The 25,935-nt window shown below is 44.1% G+C and overlaps 1 protein-coding gene across 1 annotated transcript in view; it reads left to right on the top strand.

The window, feature by feature from the left end:
• Positions 1–1,230: 1,230 nt before the first annotated feature.
• Positions 1,231–25,935, top strand: part of LOC133966714 (echinoderm microtubule-associated protein-like 6) — a 37,421-nt gene continuing 12,716 nt past the window's right edge. Inside the window, exons 1-22 of the mRNA XM_062401753.1 lie at positions 1,231–1,515; positions 11,813–11,972; positions 13,684–13,782; positions 13,883–13,951; positions 14,261–14,446; positions 14,621–14,756; positions 17,932–18,005; positions 18,086–18,213; positions 18,326–18,463; positions 18,564–18,705; positions 18,811–18,925; positions 19,639–19,851; positions 19,937–20,104; positions 20,233–20,339; positions 21,649–21,767; positions 22,097–22,283; positions 22,433–22,538; positions 22,745–22,838; positions 22,927–23,027; positions 23,759–23,961; positions 25,231–25,342; positions 25,702–25,829. Coding sequence (XP_062257737.1) covers positions 1,319–1,515; positions 11,813–11,972; positions 13,684–13,782; positions 13,883–13,951; positions 14,261–14,446; positions 14,621–14,756; positions 17,932–18,005; positions 18,086–18,213; positions 18,326–18,463; positions 18,564–18,705; positions 18,811–18,925; positions 19,639–19,851; positions 19,937–20,104; positions 20,233–20,339; positions 21,649–21,767; positions 22,097–22,283; positions 22,433–22,538; positions 22,745–22,838; positions 22,927–23,027; positions 23,759–23,961; positions 25,231–25,342; positions 25,702–25,829 — 2,982 coding nt within the window. The 5' untranslated portion in view covers positions 1,231–1,318. The remainder of the gene's footprint in view (positions 1,516–11,812; positions 11,973–13,683; positions 13,783–13,882; positions 13,952–14,260; positions 14,447–14,620; positions 14,757–17,931; positions 18,006–18,085; positions 18,214–18,325; positions 18,464–18,563; positions 18,706–18,810; positions 18,926–19,638; positions 19,852–19,936; positions 20,105–20,232; positions 20,340–21,648; positions 21,768–22,096; positions 22,284–22,432; positions 22,539–22,744; positions 22,839–22,926; positions 23,028–23,758; positions 23,962–25,230; positions 25,343–25,701; positions 25,830–25,935) is intronic.

Genomic DNA, 25,935 nt, shown 5'->3' with positions numbered 1-25,935 from the left:
GGGAGGATGCTCTCCTCCCACCGGGAATCGGGACTCTCCTCACTCGTCATCCGGCCGGGATGCTGCGGTCTGAGCCCCGGGCTTCTCCCCTCCTCTGCCCGCTGAAGTTGGATCATCTGCGGGGATTAAACCTCGGTTTCTGTCGCTCCCTCTCTGGATCTCTCCGAGCGTCTCCCAGGGAAAAACAATCCGCCCTGTTTTTTAATTTTTAATTCTGTGATTCTGGATCCTTTGACATCATGTCCCTGTGACTCTGGTGGATTTGTTACTCACGCACAGATTTGTGAATGGGTCCGTGAGCCGCCGTGCGTTGAGGGATGATGTGAGCGCACAGGAGAAAAAAGAGAAAGCTCCCGTGCTGTAGTAGCCATGGCTGGTCCCGAGGTCGAGGATTAGTGTCAGGAGGGATTATTTTCCTCCAGGAGCAGAATCCTCCATCAGTTCGCTGTGTCTCTGCCTCTTTGGTTCCTGGACACGAGGAGAAGTTCTCCACACGCGTTTCAGTCCTTTCTTTATTTCTGTCTCTGCATCATTTTTATTTCATTTTCTGAAAACTGAGGATAGAAATATTGTCTGGTTTTGTAGTTGGCGTGAAGCAGAGAGTGTTCCAGGCTGATGGAAGTTGGTCTCATGTTATGAATAATTAATATTTTATAGGATAGAAGCTGTAACTTCACCATAGAGGACAATAAAAAGACTCTTAGTCCCATGAGGAACATTGAAGTAAATTACACTCAAACCGCAGTAGAGTCATAAAGCGTTGAGTCAGCAGATAGAACTGTGAAATGATTCTTATTAATCTGCTGCTCTGAGGTGAACAGTGACAGAGGATTATGGAAATATGGAATTATTACAGAGACACGATAACTGAGTGTTTGAGAAGTTTATTTGTTGTAAAGCTGCAGACGATGCTTCAGATTAAATGAGGAAACATAAGGTCCTCAGGTTACAGCCGAATTATATATATATATAAATATACTGAGATCATTATAAACTCTTTCCGTCTTGTTTGTTTGAGTTTGTCCTCTTGGGGAAAATGCATCGACAAAAAAGAAAAGAAGAATGAAGAGTGGAGGAAAAACTACATTTTCATTGACCTTTAACAAAAAATTACGTTAAATACTTGATTTAAACAAACGTTTTAAACATGGAAATAACCAGAACAATCTGAAGAGAAGCAGAAACACTCATCAGTTTATCTGTACAAGTGAAAAATCTGTGACCTGATCAGAACCCTGTTCTTCTGGAGGATCTTGGACTCAAAGGAAGCATCAGGAGCGATCTGGTGAACACGGTGTGGACCCTCAGATGAGTGACCATGTCAGACCGGAGCGCCCCGGGCTGCCGGCTCAGACTGGACTGGGTCTATGGGTACCGGGGCCACCAGTGCCGCAATAACCTGTACTACACGGCCGGGAAGGAGGTGGTGTACTTCGTGGCCGGGGTCGGCGTGGTTTACAACACCAGAGAGCACAGCCAGAGGTTTTACCTGGGACACAACGATGACATCATCAGGTAGGACTGCTGCCACACCTGGATCCTTGAGTTCAAACTATTTATTGGTGACAGAAATACTTCAAATTAAATATCGTATGTGACAGTTCAAATACACATTGCACATTGCATCTCTTATAGGATGATAATTTCTCAAGTGTGTTATAAGGAGTGGAGCTAAAACTGTGAGGAAACAGGAGGAAGATTCCACCTCTGAGGAGCAGGACATCTAACGAGAATCTGAGCATTAAACGTTGACATTTCTCTGCAGTTCGGATGGATTTTGTCATGGTTCTTGTATCAATAGGCAGATGGAGGTTCAGGATCTTAGGGATAAAATGCAACAGAACTATAAATGTGGACGTTTGTTGAGAAATTGATTCGTCACATGGTTCCGTCTCCAGAACTGAGGCTCCTGTCACTTTTAAATCATCGTTGAGTTGAAAAACATGACTTTCAGCTCTGATTACTGGTTTTCATTATAATTATCTGCATTGTAATTACAATTTATCTTCATGTCAGGGATAAAGTTTTGCCTCGAACCTCAGTGAAGCTCAATTGCTTCAGATCCAGTGCAGGTAGTTGAACAGTTTCCCCAGATTAAAGCGTCGGGACATTATCTTCAAATGTAAACACATCATTATGAAAACTGAGCTTTGGAGAAATTTAATTCTTTACAGATTTAAACCACAGTGATTTAATTATATATTTGATTGTTTTTTGTATATATGCAAGATGAACTATGTTTCCCTGAAACCTGGAAACCCCTTGAAACCCTGCAGCGCAGCTTGTTGATCTACATGAACTAATTAAAAAAAATTCAGTGCATAAAACTAAGCAACACCCAACACCTTTAATCTGGGATTATCTGATAATTATATAATACAGATTCTGTTTCCCATCAGGAACAAATCTGAACAGGTTCTCGCTTAAAGAATCACAAAAAAAACTTTTTATTGTTTTAGCCTCTTTTTGCTCAGAGTTTTTTCAGCACAACTTTACTTTGTGTTTCCTGAAGTAAACAGCCGCTGTTGAACACAGTGGAGCATTTAGCAGCTGAAGTGGTGGAGACCAAACCCAGAGATAAAAGAGAGGCCATACTGGACTTAGAGCTTTTTCAGTTAAATTAAAAAAAAACGTTGACGTTGTCGTCTCATAAGCAAAAGAAGAAAGAGAGATTTCCTGTGTTGATGAGATGAAATTAGAGCAAATGGAGGAGGAAGATGTTTCACTGAGGTCACTCATTCATAATAACATGCTAACACACATGCTAACACGCTCAAACACACACCTGGTTTATTCCCCAACACTAAACAGCCCATGAGTCATCAGAGCAGCTTGTTTTGACAGTTTATACATCAGGCCAGTCAGCTGCAGCCTGCGGTACCATGTGTGTGTGTGTGTGTGTGTGTGTGTGTGTGTGTGTGTGTGTGTGTGTGTGTGTGTGTGTATGAGGCACTAATTGAAAAGCTGGATGCTGCCTCAGCCGCTCGTGCTCTGATAGAAGTGTTAAATTTGTGTTTGTGCCAGATTATCCCTCACAGCCGACTGCGGGTTCCCAACTGCATCTGGAGGAGCCAAATTCATTATACATAGTTCTCTAAATTCTATAGATTCATATAAACTGTTGATTCTCTGCTGAATCCACCTGATGTCAGCTAGGTAGTTGCAGATGTGTAGCTTTACGTGTTCCCATACAGCAGCTGTGATAAATCCTAGCCCCTATGAAGCCTAGTCTGACCAAAGAATGTCATCAGGATTCATGAACATCTTCTTTCGGAAATCTGTAAAAATATCACAAAACATCTCATAATTTAAAAGAAAGTCCTGATCTGCCTCAATCTGCCTTCATTTAGTTCTTTCTTCCACCAAGTTTCATGAAAATACTTTCAGTAGTTTTTGCGTAATCCTGCTGACAAACAGAAAAACTTTACGGAGAGAGGTGAAAACCAAATATACCATCTTGACTCTGACGTGATTTCCAAACTGGTGATGACATATGTTTGTTTTTTCCCGTGCACAGCTCAGGTCGGCCATCTTTCAAATGGTCGTCTGTTCTCAGTGAAAGAGACACAGCATCTGAACAGACTTTGTATCAGTGGTGTCAGCACTGTTAGCACTGTTAGCACTGTTAGCACAGTCTGCAGGAAACATCAGCGTCACTGGTCCAGTCTGATGCAGTCAGAGGCCTTTCATCAACACTGGCACCAGCGTCACCACGGAAATCTGCCAACGCACCATTACACTGTGATGGATGGTGATGAGTTGTGGTCCCGAGTGGGGCAAATAGAAAAACCTCTACCAGAACAGTTTAATACTCAAACTCCTCCGGTCTCACTCAGAGATTACAGGACTCTGTCACTGATTCGGCTTTTTTAATTAGTGAAGAGTGTTTATGTGAATCTAAAGAGACCAGATTGTTTCATTCAAGCAGCCGCTGCTCCCAATGATTCATTACATTAATTAAAAGTTTCATGTCGGTGGTGATCAGTCCCTAGGGCAGAAAAACTTCACAAGGTCAAAGGTCACAGCAATGCTAAAGAACTGCATGACCCTGAGCTCATTGAACCCACAGTTATCTACAATCAACCTGGGGACAGTGCTGGTGATTTATATTTTACTTTGTTTAAAACTTGAGGAAACGGAATGATCCTATAAAATATGAATTTGTATGATCAGAAATAAAACACTCAGTGAAGCTGGATGTTGACTTTTCTTCCCCGTCAGCGTTTTTTCTGGTTTTAAATCAGTTGGTGCCGCTCAGTGTGTTGAGAGCTCTGAATCTTAACGGCTCTCTGTTCTTTCTCCGGGCCTGATGGATCACTTCAGTAATTGCAGGCTCCATGTTGACGCATTAAATCCATGTTTAGTTTCTTCTGAAGGGCGGAGAGTGGGACTGCCTTTTTCTTTCACTGGGCCTTTCAGAGCAGAGTCCTCCCGGGGGGCGATCGGCCTTTATGCTGGTCTTGCGGCGAAGCGTCGGGCTGCTGCTGAATAGCGGCGATTATCATGGCAGCTGTAAAGAGCTCGAGTTTCCAGCTCACTTCAGATCTGTTCACTTTACTCTCTCTTCCACTCTCTTCAGTTTGTTGTTGACTTCGGTTGAAATCCTCTCCAAGCTCTCAGCGGCTCATGGACCTTCTCTACTGACTGTGGTCAGAGTTTAACGTCATTTCAACAAATACAAATTCATAATTGAATCCAGATCATTTTGAATCCTCTTTGTGGTTTGGAGTAAAAAGAAGATTTGAGAGCTGAGGAGGAGTTGATGTTTCACTTGTCTGATTGTTTCTCAGCCAAATTATGCAAAGACTCACAAAACTTGGCAAAAGATGCAAAGAGGGGTCAAGGTTGGAGAATAATTCATTTTATTAATAAAAGAACATTCATACTGGAGGACTTATATTACACATATATACTTATATCTGTAGAGGTATTACTATATTTTGGTGGAGGTATGAGTTCTACTGAGATAATTATATATCTCATATTTGTGAATGGTGGAAGTTCAGAGGTGATGATTGAGGATGAACTGGGGCTGAAGGATGAGTTTTAGTTTGTATTTTTACTTCATCAGTACACACCCTCTTTCTCTGTCTATCTCTCTCTCTTTTTCTGTCGTCCTATGTCTCTTCTTTCTTTCCTTTTCCTGTCCCACTTCCCTCTGGTCGCCTGCAGGCAGAACCTGACCGACTAACACACACGCGCAGGAGGAAGTAAACCAAACCAAACGGCCTCATTACAGTTGTTGTGTTGTTTTGATGGTGTTTCTGCTCAACAGCGTTAAATGAACCAGGTCGAGATGAGTTGTCCTTCAGGTCAGTGACGGTTTCTATTTTCCACCAGCTTGTTTTTAAATGGAAGTTTTTGTCTTTTAAAGTCTCCTCAGTTGTCTTTGTGTTACGGTGGAGAAGCATCAGAGCACACGGATTCTCTCGGCTCAGTGAAAAGCAGAATTTGTTTTTCTGTCCACTCGCCAAAGACGAAGTTATGAAGTTTAGCGACGAGCTTTGTAGATGTCACATCTCCAGGGAAAAAACTGTGATCTCCCAGGTCACAAATACGCAAACACAAACACAAACACAAACACACACACACAAACAAAGCGTTGCTGTTGGTGTCTACAGCCGTAGAGAGTGGGTTGACATGCAGATCACCCGAGAGACACAACACTGTGGAAACATAGCACACACACATATTTACACACACACAACAAACACAGACAAATGCACACACACACAACTGTTTGTGTTTCCAGCAGCAGAGTTGGTTGACATGCAGATCACCCAAGAGACACAAGGCATATGCAACATACACACAAACACAAACACACACTGAGCTGCTCTGTAATGATTACATTTTAAAGATAGTAGAACTATTTGCCAAATCCCATCACGTTTCATAATAATATTTATTTTCCAGTTTTCTAGTGACTTCATTTTTATGAGACCCACTTTATAAAAATGGAAAACCAGTTTATTTTTTATCCCAGTTCATGTTGAGTTGTTCACTGAAACGAGTGAAAACAATCTGTTGAGTTTCATTCTATTTTTTTTTTTAATCTATTTTAAATGAAATGAACCCAAAGGACTGACCTTGTGTCGGTAAGAGACTGAAAGAGATTCATCACTGCACCAGAATCATGAGGCATGAAATTAGACTTTAGTACTGAAACAGGAATGAAGATATCTTCATAAAGATAGATAGATAGATAGATAGATAGATAGATAGATAGATAGATAGATAGATAGATGGATGGATGGATAGATAGATAGATGGATGGATGGATGGATGGATGGATGGATGGATGGATGGATGGATGGATGGATGGATGGATGGATGGATGGATGGATGGATGGATGGATGGATGGATGGATGGATGGATGGATGGATGGATGGATGGATGGATGGATGGATGGATGGATGGATGGATGGATGGATGGATGGATGGATGGATGGATGGATGGATAGATAGATAGATAGATAGATAGATAGATAGATAGATAGATAGATAGATAGATACATACATACATACATACATACATACATACATACATACATACATACATACATAGACAGACAGACAGACAGACAGACAGACAGACAGACAGACAGACAGACAGACAGACAGACAGACAGACAGACAGACAGACAGACAGACAGACAGATAGATAGATAGACAGCATTTTTATCAACCAACCAATAATAAATGATTTTACTAACTCTTACTTTCAGGGTGTTAAACAGCCAGTTTTTCCCTGTGATTTAAATCCAGAGTGTGGGTCACTGCTGGTTGAGGGAGTGTTGAACTTTATGCATCGATTAACACTGAGACATCATCATCATCATCATCATCATCGTCTTCATCCTCATCTTCATCTTCAGCGACCACAAAACCAGTTCTTCCAGAAACACTAATTACAGAGCTGAGGCTGACCAGCAGGGCCACCAGGGGCATGGAGTGTGTGTGTGTGTGTGTGTGTGTGTGTCTGTGTGTGTGTGTGTGTGCCTAGAGGAAAGGAGTCTTCTGGAGCGTGGCGTAGCTCATATCCCTCTCACCGGGAGCTGATTGGCTAAGCTGTTGAAGGAAGGGGCTAGCATCATGTTGTCATCGCTGTGAGCATGTGGACTGGCAGCCGTGCGTGGCGGTCAGTGATGCATTGTCGTGTGCTGTTGTGCTTCGGGGCTGAAGGGTGTTGTGTGAGCAGAAGTCAAGAAAATGTTGCAGCGACTGTTGGAGCTTAATGTTGTTTTGACTCAGAAATCAGGATAAAGGCTGAAGTCACGCTGGTGTAACAGAAAACAGATCGGAGCAGTGTTGAGTTCATAAGAAGTTTCCTTTCAGCTGGTCAGAACATAGACTGTGTTTAAACATGTACGACATTCAGGGGTGTCCACACGTCCTCCCTTTCTGATTCTCTGTAACTTCAGGAGAATCTCAACACTGATTGAGTTTTAAACATGAACATTTTCACCCTCTGTGAGTGAAATAAGATCTTTTCTTGATGATGTTTTATTCAACCCTCGTTTCTTCACTGAAGCTTCATTGAGAGCTGAGCTCTATTTCTCAGGATTACTCTGTAGCTCAGGGACAAGCATTCCCCGCTGGTCTGATCTGCTGCCACTCAGCTGCTCTCCTGGAGCAGTCGAGGTCAAAGGCCTTGCTCGAGGGAACCTCAACGGTGGTAATCTAACAAAGGGACAGGAGCCTTTTCACTTTATCTGCCAAGATCTATCCACTGGGGATCGATCGGTAACCTTGCGGTCAAAAGCTCACTTCTTCGACTTCATGACAGTGAGGCCGAGAAGGCGCTGCTGCTGAACACTTTTTCAAGGATGAGGACTATCTGGTCAGATTAGAAAATGCATGTAGGGTTAAAGTATGAGCTTGAAGCTTGAATTGAGTCATGACATTACTGAGGACTTGTTCAGTTTCTCTCAAAGTTGCTGCAGAAAGGCTGAGGAATCAATTCCCTTGAAACCTAGTTTAATACAGATACAGTGTGTTAATGGCAGCAGCGAGCAGCACAGGCCTGGTGGCTCTGAGGATTCACAGCTCAGTGGTCCTTATTAAGCTGATGACTAAGAAATGATCTGTCCAGCATCCCACCGCCAATCTGCCCCTCGGCCACACATGTTCCCACAATCTGCTGGCACTTGAACCCACTGAAACACACACTTTTCCTACACACGGCTTTACTCAAACGCACACAAACCCCCTCTGGGTGTTATGTCACTCTTCAGCGTAATTCTGAAAAGGTTTGGTAAAACTGAATTTAAGCTACTTACAGTGAAGTGATAGGAATAAGGATAGAGGGAGAGACTGAACTCCTTATCGTGACTTTGAATGAGACGAGAAGATGGAGACTTTATTTTAGGAACATGTCGTCTCCTCGCAGGCATTTATGAGACGTCTTATCCACATGTCCCTGGAGGAAGCAGATATAAATAAATATTCCCACACGTTTCTCCACATGGCAGCTTCCATTGAGAAAAATCACCAGAGAACATGAGAGTTTCCTCTTGAACGAGCTGATTCCGAGCAGCATTCCTCGTCTCACTGAGCTAAACTGCTCAACGCATCATTTCCCTTAAAGCCACGAGCAGAATTACTGCTGATGAATGTGAAGCAGGACTTGTTCAAGTTTCTAGTTTCACGTCTTCTTCAATACGGCTGATGATCAGTAAATTATGGTCCCATTCTATTTCGTCTGTTTAGTCCATATCCGTGAGCTTTCAGAAGACATGGACAAATAAGATGAAATGAAGGCAGAGAACGTGTTGACGTTGTGTGTTTGTAGATTAACTGTTAGAACCAACAGGAGCTTTGTCAGGTATATAAATATTATTTGAGTTCTCATTTACCTCTACATGGACGACAAGCTCTCTCACACATACACACACACACACACACACACACAATACACACACACACACAAAGAGGAGGAGATCCTTTGGGCTATTTATAGAAGCTGCCCTGATTTCACCACCTGCTATAAATAAACGTCTGTTTTTTGTGAAGCTGCCACTAAAAACAGAACGAACCTCTTCAACCACAGCAGCATGTAGCAGCGCGGAGGTCAGAGGTCACAGTCTGTTGTTTCTGTGAATCTGTCCTGATGGTGGAAGATTCACAAACAAAGACAGGAAAAGGTTGGAAGGAGAGAGGAGTATGTTAATGCAATGGAGGGAAACACACACACACACACACACAAACACACACACACACACACACACATACTCACACACACAGTCACACACACACACACACACACAAGGAGAACTAGAGTCAATTTATTATTCATTTGGCATTTTCAATATTCATTGGATGATGTGTTTTCATTCCAGTTTAATTGGCTCTATTAAAGTGTGAGTGCGTGTGTGTGTCTGTCACATCTCCCTGCTGGCAGCAGCTGCAGCCTCCCGTTGCCTCTTCGCTCTCAGACGGGTTTTGATCTGCATCAACAGACGCTGTTGTTCATTCGCTTTTCACAGTTTTAGGGAAAGTGGCTGAATTATAGACAAGAAGACGCAGCTTCAGTTTCAGGGGACAACTCAGTTTGTGTGGTTGAGATGTCTGAACTGTCGGCCCCACAGAAACGTTCAGTGTTTAAACCTCCTGTACTTTGTCATCTAAAATAATAAGTTATTTAAATAACACCTCATTTAAAGAAGCATTTTTACAAATATAAAATACAATGTACAAATAATATATTGTATTTAATCAGCTAACGGTTCCATCTCCATCTGCTGATGTGTGTGTTTGTCTCTGCAGGTAAGTCATCTATAAATCACACTGTTGGCTCAGAGAGCAGATCTGTTTTTAGAAGGCAGTGAAATCACTGTGGCTTCTATAAATAACAGAGAGGGAATCCGTGTGTGTGTGTGTGTGTGTGTGTCAGAGAGAGAGAGAGAGAGAGAGAGAGAGAGAGAGAGAGAGAGACCTCTGACTAATGTGTTTTCAACAAACGGAGAGAAGATACAGAAAGTTTAATGAAATACTCAAAGGAAAATTAGAAAGTTTAAAAATATAGTCCAAAAAGAGAAGAGAAATGAGAAAAGGAGCCGAGAAAAAGAGAAGAATGAGGACCAGGGTTTAAAGAGGAAGACATTTTTTGTTTTTTGTTTATAACTAAAGTATGATACCTATTTGTAGGAAATCATAAACTGTAAACAAAGATGGACGATGTATTTTCACATCCACAGTGTCTTCCTATGAATTATCTGAACTGTGTTCAGATAATTCATAGGAAGACATTCTAATTTGTCCTGTCACCGTTTCCTGTCACAATTTCCTAATGAAGAAAAACATTTCTTAGACTTCTCATGATACGTAAGAGTTTTCTCACTTGGTGTTTTGCTCCGTTGCTGTATTATTATTATTATCAAACAGCTGTCTGCACTTTGCCATGTGCTCCATCACGTGCTTGTGCAATCCTTCTATAAGTTGTTACCGTCCACGCAGACGATCGGACCTCACAGTTTCAGCTGAAGTTGTGTAATCAATGCACTTGTCGGTCTTACGCAAGAACTTGTCTTTCATTCCTTAGTCTGTGTGTCTCTGGAATCTATTGAATGTGAGAGCGACCATCGTGGGCGACCACGTGCACCCCCGCTATCACCATAGGTTGAATTATATCTGCGGGAGAGTGAGAGAAGTGGATCAGACCATTTATTTGGATCTGTATGTAATTTAATGGATTCCGAACTCACCCCTACATATCAAAATATCATGGAAATGGGTTCAGCAGTTTTTGCGCGATCCTGCTAACGAACAAACAAACAAATAAACAAACACAGACGAAAACATAATCTCCTTGAAGGAGGTGATCTCAGTGTCAATAAAATCATGTCTGATTAATAAGGCACAAAGAGAATGAGCCAGGTATGTGTGGTGTGTGAGGTGTGTGAGGTGTGTGAGGTGTGTAAGGTGTGTGTGTGTGTGTGTGTGTTGTACTGTGTGACCTTGACTCCACGGTTGTTTTGCTCGGTCCTCGGCTCCCGTGCCCTTGGCGAGGTGGTCGTCATGGCAACCGTGGCAGCTTGCAGGCTCATTGGCTGCATGTCGAAGGGTGTGTGTGTGTGTGTGTGTCTGTGTGTGTGTGTGTCTGTGTGTGTGTCTGTGTGTGTGTCTGTGTGTGTGTCTGTGGGCACGTAAGCAGACATCATCCCTGAGATCAATTGGGCTCTATGCCTGACACACCTGTTCTATTTCTATTCTATTTTATTCTGCATACACACACACACAATCACACACACACACACACACACATACACACGAACACTCACACATATTCCTGTTACTTTTCATATTTCCGCTCTTTCTGTGTCTCAGGATCTAAAATCATACAGGGACGTGTCACTCACTTAAGTAAGCGAGAGATTCCAAGGTCACACCGCAGTGACCCTCCATGCATACATGTGTGTGTGTCTGTGTGTGTGTGTGTGTGTGTGTATTGATAATGATGCAATTAAGAACTGAGTGTATTTATAGCTCTCTCTTTGTAAAGGAGAACACACACTGACCCTGTGAGGGGAGAGAGGGCAGGTTTATAAAATGTGTTCTTTTATCAATTAAAGGCAGTTATTTAAGGAAGATGTTGTTTTACTCTTATTTATTTATAGATTTGTTCTGTTTCATCCTCCTCTCACGAGTTAACAGAAGAGAACGAAGTGGCATCAGATAAATTAAATCATTCAAACCATATGACAAGTTAAGTACGAAACATAAGCAGTGTTAAAATTGTTTAACAATCCCCCTCTCTCTCTCTCCTCTCATCTCTCCACTGTATGCCTCCCCCCCCTCTCCCCCCCTCAGCCTGGCGTTGCACCCGGAGCGCTCCCTGGTGGCGACGGGTCAGGTGGGGAAGGATCCCTACGTGTGTGTGTGGGACTCCTTCACCGCCCAGACTGTGTCCCTGCTCCGTGACGGACACACGCACGGCATCGCCTGCCTCGCCTTCAGTGCTGACGGACAGGTGACACGCACACATACACACACATACACACAAACACACACACACACACACACACACGCGCACACACACACAGTGAGCATGATAAATGATGCATAATCTGATTCAGCGGGCAGACCTCTGTGTCACCGACAGATGGTTATTGTCATTAAAGGACACAGGCATCAACATAAAGGTCAGGGGAAGAATTGAGCTTCACACACATACACACACACACACACACACACACACAAACACACACACACACACAGCAGGACAAAAGAGGGTGGTGGACAGCAGGATGGTGATAATGGGATGATGAAGATGATGGTTATTCATCACTTTGGTTCCATAACTTCAATTACCTGTAACTACAGACTGTAAATAAAGATGGACGACACGTCTCCTCTTCCTTCTTCTATCCAGAAACGAAAGTAAAATGTCTCGGACACGAATGCTGCCATTTTGTACTGGTGGTGTCATTCGGGGTCAATCACAAGTCAGTCTTGGCTGTCAATCATTGCGTCTCAGCCTGTTTATATATCATCAGATAACCAATTTAACCCAACTTATCAGAAACATGAACAAACATCGGTGTAAAAAGATTAAACTAAACTGACAAACACCATCTTTGACAAAGGTTTATGTAGCGTCTACTTAGATTTTTTATACTTGGGCCATGTCCCAGCTGCTAACATGGAGGAGGCGGGGCTTATGACCTTTACTGCAGGCAGCCACCGGGGCCTTTGGGGCACTTCACTTTGAGTAGATGTCATGTTTATGGTCTGCATTAGATTAAAGAGAGTTTATTGGACCAAACTCTCTGAATCACTGTGACTCAACCTGTGTTTGGTGATGTTGACCCTGAGTCACAGCAGAGATTTACAATATTTACCAACAGCTTCTTCTCCCATCACTGGAAAGGCGAGCATCAGTTATGGTTATACTGGGCTGAATTACACTTCAGCTTCATTTCTGGATAGAGGGAGGATCTGTAGACACATTGTCTCACACTGTAAATGTAAATCCTGTCCTGGGAAACCATGAGTGTAAATGCACTGAGCCACCATTTATTACTTTGTCATAATTGTCCTGCCTGATTTGTGTTAGGACCTAAAAAAGTGGACCAGAAGCTTCTCAAAGTAACTTCATGAAAGATGCTGAGGTTGCTGCGTCTGCAGTTTGAGCTTCTGGCCGGAATTTTGTTCTGCAAAGACTTAACGACTCAGAGTAAATCAGAGTAAACACAGGATCAATAAATATTATCATAAATCTCACTTCTTAATAAATCAAGTGCTCTGGCTTTTGGTGCAAAAGATTTATTACTGAGTCAGAATATTCTTCCGAACCTGGAACGTTTTACAATCTCTGTTTCACCTCAGAGGAAGTGTTTTCCAAAAAGTTTGAACAGGCTGCCTCCTTCATGGGCCAAGCACGCCACAGAGGTTCAGCTCAGATGAAATGTGATCATCTGTTGATTTCTGTGATCCCAGTCACTTACTGGCCGATGCCATCATCGCTCTGAAAAACAGTTCAGCTCTCGATACGCGGGATTGAAAGGATGCGTTTGAAAGATGTGATGTTCACGACATAACCTCTTTCCTGCAATTTGATTGGTTGGCAGAGGCGTTCAACCGTGAGGCCTCATTCTAGTTAATTATGTCTTTTATGACTTTTTCATCTCTCTCTCTCTCTCTCTCTCTCTCTCTCTCTCTCTCTCTCTCGCTCTGTGTAGCGGTTAGCCTCGATCGGCCTGGATGCCAAGAACACAGTGTGTATCTGGGAGTGGAAGCGAGGGAAGATCCTGGCTACAGCCACCGGACACTCGGACAGGGTGAGTGAATGAGTGAGAGTGTGTATGTGTGTGTTTGTGTGTTTGTATGGGTTTGTTACTCTGACTGTATGTGTGCTTTATCATCTCTCCTGCCCTCCAGATCTTCGACGTCTGCTGGGATCCGTTTCAACATCACCGTCTTGTGAGCTGCGGAGTCAAACACATCAAGGTAACACACAATGGACACACATATGAACTCATACATGCCAACTCCCAAAGTCCATTTCACTTCAGAACGCTCAGAGCTTTAACTGCTCTTGGGAGCTTAAGATTAGACTGGTGACATCTTCAATAGTTTGGATCCTTTCAGTTTCTGACTTTGGATAGTTTTTGGATGAACTCAGTTACCTTAGAGATGGGTGTAAATGGTCTGAGTTTGCAGCGGAGGCTCATGGGTATTGTAGTATTTAGCGCCACCCACCATCACGATATCAACTCAACGACCTACTGAGCATTTTGACTTCTCTCTCTGCCATAGTTCTGGTCTCTGTGTGGAAACTCTCTCACCGCGAAGCGAGGGATTTTCGGGAAGACAGGCGACCTGCAGACCATCCTGTGCGTGGCGTCTGCTAAAGATGACCTCACGTACTCCGGGGCGCTCAACGGGGACATCTACGTCTGGAAGGGACTCAGCCTGATTCGAACCGTCCAGGCGGCTCACGGGGTGAGACTCAAACCTGCTGAGGGGTCACGACACGGGAGAGCTATCACCAATACTGACATGTCTGTGAGAGACTAATACCGATCCTGTGTGTGTGTGTGTGTGTGTGTGTGTGTGTGTGTGTGTCTGTGTGTGTGTTTGTGTGTGTGTGTGTGTGTGTGTGTGTGTTTTTATCAGGCCGGAATCTTCAGCATGTATTTCTGTGAGGAGGGTTTTGCCACAGGAGGCAGAGACGGCTGCATCCGATTGTGGGATGTCGACTTTAAACCAATCACCAAGATCGACCTGCGAGAGGCGGAGCAAGGCTACAAAGGTACGCCCCCTAACGGACGATGTCTCACCAGATAAACACTAATATCACGTGTTATTTGAAAGCTTCATATTTATTTAGTAAATAAATCATCTTCACTAACAGTGTTTTCGTCTCATGTGGAAGAATTCACGACTTCAGTGTTTTCATTCAGTCTGTTTCACTTCTACACTATGACGCACAATGAGGTTTTCAGAGACAGGTTGCAGATTGGAGGTGGAGATAAAAACCATTCATCCATTCTCTGGAGGACGGACAGAGGAGTGTGTCGGACAAAGACATGGACTTTAAAATCACCATCCGTGAAAAGACCTTTAGAAAAGCACAGATCTCTCCTGTTAATGAGAGCTGTGGCCTTTCAGTCTGCGTAACCTCTAACAGACTCTGACCTGCTGTTTAAACCTTAATGTCAATGCTTGTTAAAAGGCGGAAAACTCAACTTTTACACATCAATAGTACTGCTTTTCAAACTTGGAGAAATCAGTAGTTTAAGTTTTCTTATTTGAGAGTCTGAACCAAGATTCATGTGTTTGCTCCGTAGTTTCATTTGATTTGGTTAGTTTTGTTTTCACGTTCAAGCAAATGTCAGCATTGTGTTGTCGGCCTGAAGAATCGTGATTTGTATCCATATTCAAGTCATATTTTCATGACACACCTTTAAGATCTTTTGGAGAAGAGAATGAAAAGGAGAGAAAAAGGTCATTTATAGAAACAGTCTTTTGTCAGTCGAAGGTTTTGAAGCCTCACTCTCCTTTTGAAAAAGTGCAGAGGAAGCTGGGGCTTGAATTATTCACCTTCTTTTGACGTCATCTTTCTGAATCGACCTGATTTTCATGTCTCTTTTCTGAAAAGTGCTTCTGGAGAAGTTTTAACAAGACAAGTGGAGCAGAGAAGTAAAAGTTTGTCATCTTGTGTCTTCACCTGGAGAAAGGAACTAGTCGAATTTTGTAAAATGGCGGAGAGGGTGAATGTTTGAACCAGTCTCTGCTAAATGTCACTCAGCAGCAGGAGATTTGTTCCTTTGGGAAAAGAGGGTTGAACCTCCGCCTCTTTATATTTCCCCTCTAGGAAGATTTCTGAGGAGAAAGTTAGAAGAGAAAAGACGACATGAGGGAGGTAACATATTTCTTCTCTGCTCCCAGCTGGAGTCTGGAGGTGGCTTCATTTTGGGGAAGTTAGAGATTTACCTTCTCAAAGTGTTTAAGTGTCGCTGGCAAACCCAGCAGGAGGCGGCTCAAACCATCATTCCCATTTAAATGGATGATTCCTATCATTTAATAAAAGAGTTTTTTATCATAACATGCATAATAATTATTAAGTTATGCCTGAAAACTGCTTCCTCCTGCTGTTCTATCCAGGCTGCACAAGGTTGAAATAATAACCTCAGCAGAGTTAATAAAAAGATTCCCTTTGAGAAAATGACCGTTATTAGATTTTCTCATGAAGTCACTCTCATGTTGTTGACTGATATTACTCCTCAGTAATCGTTTGAAGCTGAGAACTGATTGAACAACACCGAGGCAGAATATTAAAAAGCAGATTGTGGTTTCGAGGTGATTTGTTATTGTGAATTTTTCTCCTGGCTATTAGAATATTAGAAAACCTCCCCCCTCTTCTCTCACAGTAATGAACACTTATCCTGTGTTTAAACAAAAATCCTCCAATTATTTCCAATTTGCTTCATAAACTCATGTGATATCAGGTTGTTTTCGGCTCGTGAGCCTCCAGGGACGAGTTCCTAACAAAGTTACAGGAAACCTCACACGCTGAGTCATGGTATCAGCGACAGCAGACGCTCTAATTGGCGAGTGCTGTGCTGCTGAACCGCTCTGCTAATTAGGTTTTATATTCTCGGGGAACAGGAGTGTTTTAGAGCTGGAAGGTACCGAGATCAACTTGTGATTTTCATTATAACAGCCAGCCTGACAGAGTTCAAATGTTCCTGCTCTCTCTCACTTTCTCTTTCATATCTGAACGAAGAACCTGCAGGTGAAGCTTAAAGCAGTGTGAGAATATCAGAATAACAGTGGTTATATTAAACATTAGGACTTTCTAATGGTTTCCTTTGAGAGTTGTCAGACTCCACTGTTTTCAATCTCTGCAGAAATACAGACAGCAGTTAATGGGGTTCTTCAGCTGCCTTTAGACACATCTAGTGGGAGTCTTCCAAACATCTACTGCACACCAGAGAATCGTCATTTATTAAATCATTTTAAAAACCTTTGAGACCAGAGACGGACCAGCAACGCCCCCACATTCCTCAGGAAAAGGGAATCAAACCCGAAGTCTCGCTGAATATCCTTCAGTTTGGGGATCAGCTGAAGTATGTGAGCGTTCGTGAGTTAGCAAGAAACAAGAGCTGCAGACGAACAGGAAAACAAAATACTTTTCTTTTCTTTTACAGACAAAAACAGTGAGATGCTCGATGCTGAATCACAGCTCCTGTAACAATCAGTGTAGCTCAGGACAGTGGAGGTCAGTGTAAAGATTCACAGTGATATTTCAAGCTCATTACCTGAGTTAATGGATCTGAGACGCCTCCTCGTCAATACTCATCGATCGGATGCCGTCCGTGCACATCTCTATTTCCTGCCCTGCCTCATTCCATTCTTCCAGTCTTTTTACAGCTGGATTTGATCTCCTCCTATTGATTTATTCTTCTCTTCGTCTCTTTTCCTCCCTCCAGCTTCTTTTCTGCTCAGATTTGTTCCCCCCTTTGTCATCATGTGATTTATTTATGTCCCAGCATTAACCTGGTGTTCCACCGTGAGCCTCCAGGACATCTGCAGCGCTTCTTGTCATGAATTGTGATAAAGAGCTGATTGAACTCAACTCGAGGGATTCTTCCAAAAATTTCCCCTAATTTTTTCCAGTGATGCTATTGATTCCAGCTGTCTGAAACTTCTCCCTTAGGTGTTAAACAACCTGGAGGACCATACAATCTCCTAAATGTCCACTAGAAACGTTTTGAAGGACAGAAAAACCTTCTCGAGGGTTGTCTACGACGTCGTCAGTGACCTCAATCCTTCAAAAAAATTCTAGAAACTCCTGGACGAGCTCTAGTACCTTCTCACTGACCATCACATCCATAATCTCTGAAAAGACCAAATTGTAAAGTCTCTTGTTTTCCTGCCAAACTCAAACTTTTCTTCTCCTCCTCCTCCTCCTCCTCGTCCAGATCTGTCTATTCGCAGCGTCTGCTGGAGAGCCGACCGGATCCTGGCAGGAACTCAGGACAGCGAGATCTTTGAGGTGAGGAAGAAACCACATAATGGTGAGCAACAAAAACACAGTTTAGAGTTTAGACTGATAGTGTTTCTGTGTGTGTCCAGGTGATGGTGAGGGACCGGGACAAGCCGCTGCTGATCATGCAGGGACACAGCGAGGGCGAGCTCTGGGCGCTGGACGTTCACCCCAAGAAACCTCTGGCTGTCACCGGCAGTGACGACCGCTCCGTCAGGTTGGTACAGGTTAACAGGACGGCTGCATTACAAGGCCAGGGTCCTGCACCATCTCTGAGAATATCACCAAACACAGACAAGATTTGAAGAGTGCGTGTTTGTGTGTATCAGGTTGTGGAGTTTGGTGGATCATACACTTATCGCTCGCTGTAACATGGAGGAGGCGGTGAGGAGTGTGGCGTTCAGCGTGGACGGATCCCAGCTGGCTCTGGGTATGAAGGACGGATCCTTCACTGTGCTGAGAGTCAGGTAACACACCCACGCTCACACTCACACTCACACTCACACACACACACACACACATCACTGAATTGATTTGATATTTCAGTGTTGTCTCTGTGCTTCTCAGAGACATGACGGAGGTGGTTCACATCAAAGACAGGAAGGAGGTGATACACGAGATGAAGTTCTCTCCAGACGGAGCGTACATCGCTGTCGGCTCCAACGACGGACTGGTGGACATCTACGCTGTCGCTCAGAGATACAAGAAGGTCCGGGACTATTTAGATGTTAAAACACATGTTTATTCTCAGATGTACTGTGACCACACAAGTTCAGAAGCTCCGTTGTAACTCTGTGTTTTCTCCTGGCTTCAGGTGGGAGAATGCTGTAAATCCTCCAGTTTCATAACTCACCTGGACTGGTCTCTGGACAGCAAGATCCTGCAGAGCAACGACGGAGCTGGAGAGCGACTCTTCTACCGGATGCCGAGTGAGTCACTGCTCTCAGTTTGGTTTATTTCTAAGAACATCTTGAGTGACAGTTGAGACTGACTCATGATTATCTGAACATGTGGATCCGTGGAACCTCGATACTGAGGCTCCACTCAATTCAGATCTGCACCATCCACATTTCCCCTGCTCGACTTCATCTGTTGAAAATGATTGTCATTGATAAAAATGTGCGAATAGACTTTTTGTTATCATCGTCATCAGGAGATAAACAACGCCTCTCTCCTCTCTCCTCTCTCCTCTCTCCTCTCTCCTCTGTCCTCTGTCCTCTGTCCTCTGTCCTCTGTCCTCTGTCCTCTGTCCTCTCTCCTCTCTCCTCTCTCCTCTCTCCTCTCTCCTCTCTCCTCTGTCCTCTGTCCTCTGTCCTCTCTCCTCTGTCCTCTGTCCTCTGTCCTCTGTCCTCTGTCCTCTGTCCTCTGTCCTCTGTCCTCTGTCCTCTGTCCTCTGTCCTCTCTCCTCTCTCCTCTCTCCTCTCTCCTCTCTCCTCTGTCCTCTGTCCTCTGTCCTCTCTCCTCTGTCCTCTGTCCTCTGTCCTCTGTCCTCTGTCCTCTGTCCTCTCTCCACTCTCCTCTGTCCTCTGTCCTCTGTCCTTTGTCCTCTCTCCTCTCTCTCCTCTCTCCTCTCTCCTCTCTCCTCTCTCCTCTCTCCTCTCTCCTCTCTCCTCTCCTCTCCTCTCTCCTCTCCCTCCGACAGTGGGGAAGCACATTGTCAGTAAGGAGGAGGTCAAAGGTCAACGCTGGGCGTCGTGGAGTGGCGTCCTGGGCTCAGAGGTCTGTGGCATCTGGCCTAAATACTCAGATCTAACCCAGATCAACGCCGTGGACGCCAATCACTCTGCTGCCGTGCTGGTGGCCGGAGACGACCTCGGCCTCGTGAAGCTCTTCCGCTTCCCCTCTCTGAAGAAAGGTCTCAGTCTTATCTTGCCATCAGTCTCTCTTTTTCTCTTTTCATCAGCTTCGTTGTTAAAATCTGACTCGTCCTTTTCTCCAAGGAGCCAAATTCAAGAAGTACATCGGCCACTCTGCCCATGTGACCAACGTTCGCTGGTCACATGACCTGCAGTGGGTGCTGACCACAGGTGGGGCTGACCACGCCCTCTTCCAGTGGAGGTTCCTGCCCGAGTCCGTGATGAACGGAGGACAGGACGTCAACATACAAGGTGGGTTTTTCATATGAGTGTTCACATTAGAGGGTTTGTGTTGATTAGGTTAAAGCTGTTTATAGTTTTAATAATTATAGTTACAGTTTATGTGATGGGGTTAAACTGAACTTGCCTGTCCTCTGCAGACTCTCATGGAGACTCCAACAGCGAGGAGTCGGACAGCGACGTGTCGGACGTCCCGGAGCTCGACTCGGACATCGAGCAGGAATCTCAGATCCACTATGACCGACAGGTACGAGCTGCTGGTTTGATCTTTAGCCTCTGAGCAAGGCACCAAACCCCCTACTGCTCCCAAAGGGTTTTACCGCAGAGTGTTTTTTATTTTTTTAACACAGGATGCTTCGTATCAGCTCCTCGTTTTTTTTATTCCATCAGCTTGAGAGCAGCAGGGCTCTGTGTGGCTGCCATGGTGACTGTGAAACACGCCTTATCTCCAGCGCCAGCCGCTGCTTGGCTCCGGTCCCGTGACTACAGTCAGTCTGGCTGTGTCGCAACAATGTGCTGTTTGGAGATAGAGCTCAGAGTGTGTGTCTGTCTGTGTGTTTGAGTTTAATTGAAGGAGGAGAACCGGAGAGCATGAATTTGTTCACCGTTGTTATTGGATGTTCATGTACTCGTCCTCTCTTTCTTCCCTCCTCTCACTCCATTCTCACAAATCCTCCTTCTTGTTTCCTTCTCTTCAGTTTCCTCCTCTCGTCTTTTTGTGCGTGTATCTTCTGACGTTCTCTCCCTCCTTTCATTCCCTCGTGTTGACTCCTCCGTGCCCCTCACACAGCGGCTGGAGGTGTCACGTTTCGGTCTCGTTCGCCCGTCCCATTCTTGTAAACATCTTATCTCAAAATCGCCTTGAGGATGTTTGTTCAGCACGTTCACCTGGACCTGGAGATGAACTGTGCAGATTTGGGTTGTGGCTGCATATTAATGTCTGTGATATGTCAGGATCCAAGTATTTCTTCTAACCTGAGATGTTAAAAATAGGTATTTATCTTCAGCCTCCAGCGTTTGACTCCCTCTCACACAGGAGCAAGAATAAGAAGAGGAAAAATATGTTTTGATGATTAGAGAAAATATTTGAAAAATCCAGGGCGTGAAGATGCCAGTCCCAGTTACACGGTCTGCAGTTGAAAGCATTGATCCACCACGATGCTCCAGAAATATGCAGCTCTGCAAGTGGAGCGCTGCCAATCCTAAACCTCCTGGGAGCGAAAGTCTCTCCATGTGAAACTCCCAGACGACTGAAACACGCCGACTCACTCTCGGCAGAATAATTTGCATGAACAATGAGCAGGCGAAATGCTGCAGAGAGTGTTCAGAGCAGAGAAGCAGAGAAACGTGTGGACAGAGATGACTTCATTTTGAGATGAGGGAGAAATTATTATTGACTTTTGAAATAAAAAAATGGAGAAGATCGATGTGTGAAAGGAAATCTTATATAATATCTTTTCCCACATATCGATGGCACATGTCAAGCTATGAAAACGTAATTTCCATATTCTTTGTCATGGTTGTGTGCATGTGTGTGTACGTGTGTGTATGTGCAGGTGTACAAGGAGGACCTGCCTCAGTTGCGGCAGCAGAGCAGAGAGAAGAAGCAGCAGGTCGGATCTCTGAAGAGGCAGCGAGGACCGGACCAGGGCCTCCGGCTGCAGTTTGTTCACGGGTAACATCAGTTTGTTTGTGCCTCTGTATAAACCTGATGACAGGTTGTTGTGTCTGAATAAATAGACGGTGATCTAATGAGATCACACATCTCTCATATACACACAGAGGCTGCAGCAACAAATAAAAAACTCAGCTAAAATATCTCAAATATGTGCTTTGATCCTTATTTTCTAATTAAACTTGACATAGCCCAACCCGTTATGATTGGTGAATCACTTCCAACACATGTAGGAAATCTCTCTCTCTCTCTCCCTCTCTCACGCTCTCTCTCTCTCTCTCTCTCTCTCTCTCTCTCTCTCTCTCTCTCTCTCTCTCTCTCTCATGCAGGTACCGTGGTTATGACTGCAGGAACAACTTGTTCTACACTCAGGGTGGAGAGGTGCTGTATCATGTGGCGGCGGTGGGCGTGGTCTACAACCGGCAGCTGCACAGCCAGCGCTTCTACCTCGGCCACGACGACGACATCCTCAGCCTCAGCATCCACCCGCTGAAGGACTACGCTGCTACAGGACAGGTGTGCACACAAAAACACACACACACAAGCACGTGCACACAATAACAAACACATGCATACACTGGCTCAGGAACAGCTATTCAGATTTGCTTAATCTGATCAGAAACACAACATGCACAATTTAAAACCCTGTGATGTGTGTGGTGCAGGTGGGACGGGATCCAGCCGTCCATGTGTGGGACATCCAGACCATGAAGTGCCTCTCGTTACTGAAGGGATTTCACCAGAGAGGAGTGTGTGCTCTGGACTTCTCAGGTATCTACCCTGTGTGACTTGTAGTAGAATAATGTGCATGTAGTTCAGTAGGTGATAAACACTGAGTGAGTTGTGTGTGTGTGATGCTGACACCTGTTATCAACATCTGTCACTTTGAGATCTGATCGATTGGATGACATGTGAACGTGTGAGGGCCCCGATCATCAGCTGTAATATAACATCTGATATCTGTGTTCCTCCTGCAGCTGATGGGAAGACCCTGGTCTCGGTGGGAGTCGATGACCGTCACTCGATCGTCGTCTGGGACTGGAAGAGAGGAGAGAAACTCGCCACTGCCAGGTGCAGCCTGGTGTTAGAAACGAATCAACACGTCCACTCGCTCACTGTGACATCTTCCTGATGTTTACCTGTGTCTCTCTGTCTGCAGGGGTCATAAGGAGAAGATATTTGTGGTGAAGTGTAATCCCCTGGTGATGGACAAACTGGTCACCGTGGGAATCAAACACATCAAGTTCTGGCAGCACGCAGGTAACACTGCAGGGTAGACGTTTGACCCTGGTACAGTCAAACGTGGAGGACACTCATTAAAGCTCCTGCAACAATCTAAAGTTTGACCTGAGGGTGTCAACGGGACTGGAAGTTCCTAATAGGGATTTAAAATGGGTTGAGTTCTCTTTAATTGGCTGTTTTACTGACACAACATTTGTTTTTGGTGCCGTTTGTGCTACATTTCATTCCCCAGTTCACCATTAAGTTATTTTTACTCTATCGTCCTCCGCTGACTTTTCCCTGCTGCAGCAGCCGGTGTCCCAAAAGAGACAATTAACGTTTAAATGCATCTAATGAAGAATCATTTGCGAAAGTCTCTGAACTCGAGTTGTGAGTCACAATAACTGTGTCCAATCCAAGACAACCACAGATGATACGCTCAGTATCTTTTTTATAAAGTTTGATTCACACTTTCATTTTCTACAAATAAATGTGTTTAAATCTGCTTTGAAGTTATTGAATAATGATTATCTTACAACAGCAGAATTGTGAAGTTTGTGTCCTTGACCTTTGACCTTTAACCACCTAAATAAATTCAGTTATTCCGTGAGTTTAAGTGAATATTTGTACCAAATTTGAAAGGATTCTCTCGAGGGCTTCTTAAGGTAACGTGTTCACAAAGTTAAGGGGATTTTGTGAGGTCACAGGGAGTTTCACTTTTGTCTCCTGGGCTAATCGTCCAATTGAGCACCTCCACCTCTGTCCTCCAGGTGGCGGTCTGACCTCCAGGCGTGGTGTGTTCAGGAGCATCAGTCGGCTGGAGACCATGATGTCGGTGTGCTACGGCCGCACCGAGGCGCTGGTGTTCACCGGAGCCGCCACCGGAGACGTTTACATCTGGAAGGAGCCGCTGCTGATGAAAACTGTCAAAGCTCACGATGGACCAGTGTTCGCCATGTTCTCCCTGGACAAGGTGTGTGTCTGTCTCTATTCATTTTTGAGAATTGTTATCATTTATTACACTTTATTGACTTACATAAGCTTTAGGCAGAAGTTAAGCAGATTTTACAGATTTGAAGCATTGGAAGATTCCCTCACAGTAAAAAAAAATACACTGGAGACAGTAGAAGTTTATTTCACACAATTTAGACAATGTTTGAGATAATGAGGTGTAAACACAGTGTTGTGCAAACATCTGGGTCCACTTCCTCAGCTGGCGAATCTGTTTTCTGATTCAACAAACTCTTAATTCAGTTTCCACACAGTGAAAAGAGCTTTAAATGTCCTCGCTCTTGTTTCACAGACACATTTTGATTAACGATCGTGAACTGATCTCGGACCGATCCGTCGTTCACATGGAAAGTGAAGCAGCATCAGAATGTGATGGATGAAATCAGCTCTGAGTCGATTGATTGCAGGAGAGGGAGGCTGATTTCATGCAGATCAAATTACAGACTCGCCTGGGATTACATGCTGCATCGTTTCCTGTGTGTTGACCAATAACTAGTCAGTCTCAGCTGTCAATTATGACGTCTAAGCTCTTTTTTTAATTCAATTCAATTAAAACCAAACTGATCAGAAACATGTAAACTTGAACAAATACCAGTGTGATATGATTGACCTAAAATGACAGAACTCATTTTTGTCTACTTAGATTTGTAGAAGCAGAATCTCTTTATTATTGTGAAAATTCAGGGGCAGAAATGACAGTTTTTTGAGTCTCTAAGTTCTATCCTGAAGTATAAATAAATTGTTCAGAAGCAAACACTGTCTGTGAGAGAGTCTTCAGAGGAAACCTTGTGACTTCAAACAGATCTGAGGCTCTCAGGTTGAGTGGGAGGACGAGGGAGAAAAATCTGTCAGGAGAGAGGACGACAGCGCACAGCTCCGAGAGAGAGAGAGAGAGGGAGGGAGAGAGAGAGAGAGGAGGGAGGATGCGACAGTATCTTAGAAAAGAGAAATGATGATATACCAAGATATCTTCTGTTAGAGATGCAAGTTATATCTGTAGGTTCATGGACTCTTAAGCAACACGTTCAGCAGATCGCAAAAGAAACGTCTGCTGTTGTTCTGTATCGTTCACATTTAAAGTCTTCACAGACACAGACATAATTTATGGAGACAAATGTCAGTAATAACAGAATCTGTTGACCCGATTTTGAAATGATCGATCCCTAGTTGTTCTTGTGAGAGTTTGTTGTGGGGAAACATTACCTGTGGATGAATATAAATCTGCTGTCAGGGCTTCGTGACCGGCGGGAAGGACGGCGTGGTGGAGCTGTGGGACGACATGTTTGATCGCTGCCTGAAGACCTACGCCATCAAGAGAGCGTCTCTGTCTCCAGGCTCCAAAGGTACAAACACACAGATCAGCTCCAGACAGAATTATCCTCCTTTAACAGTCTGAGATGATCTGTTAACAGGGGTTCATTTGTATTTTCCAAGCTGTGTCAACCTCCTCTGATGTATTTTAGGTTTTCAGCATTAAATCGTATTGAGCATCATAATTGTTGCTTCAGATTCCAGCAGTAACATGTAGTGTCCAACACTGCCACCACCTGGACATGTGGTGACACTGACTTTAAAACTGAAATAAATCGAGCGACTTCTCTCTGCTGACTTGATCTACCTCTGTGTGTGTGTGTGTGTGTGTGTTTTTGTCTTTGTGTGTGTGTGTGTGTCTTTGTGTGTGTGTGTGTGTCTGTGTGTACAGGCCTGCTGCTGGAGGACAACCCTTCCATCAGAGCCATCACTCTGGGTCATGGTCACATCCTGGTAGGAACCAAAAATGGAGAAGTTCTAGAGATTGACAAGACTGGACCCATGACTCTGCTGGTGCAGGTATACACCGTGTTTGTGTGTGTGTTGTGTGTCGTGTGTGTGTATGTGTGTGTGTGTGTGTGTGTGTGAGGGAGAGAGATGGTGAAAATCCTAGGGATTCTCTAGA

This window comes from Platichthys flesus, chromosome 12 (genome assembly GCF_949316205.1).
Source record: "Platichthys flesus chromosome 12, fPlaFle2.1, whole genome shotgun sequence".
Classification (NCBI taxonomy): Eukaryota; Metazoa; Chordata; class Actinopteri; order Pleuronectiformes; family Pleuronectidae; genus Platichthys; species Platichthys flesus.
This window is presented reverse-complemented; position numbering and strand designations above follow the sequence as displayed.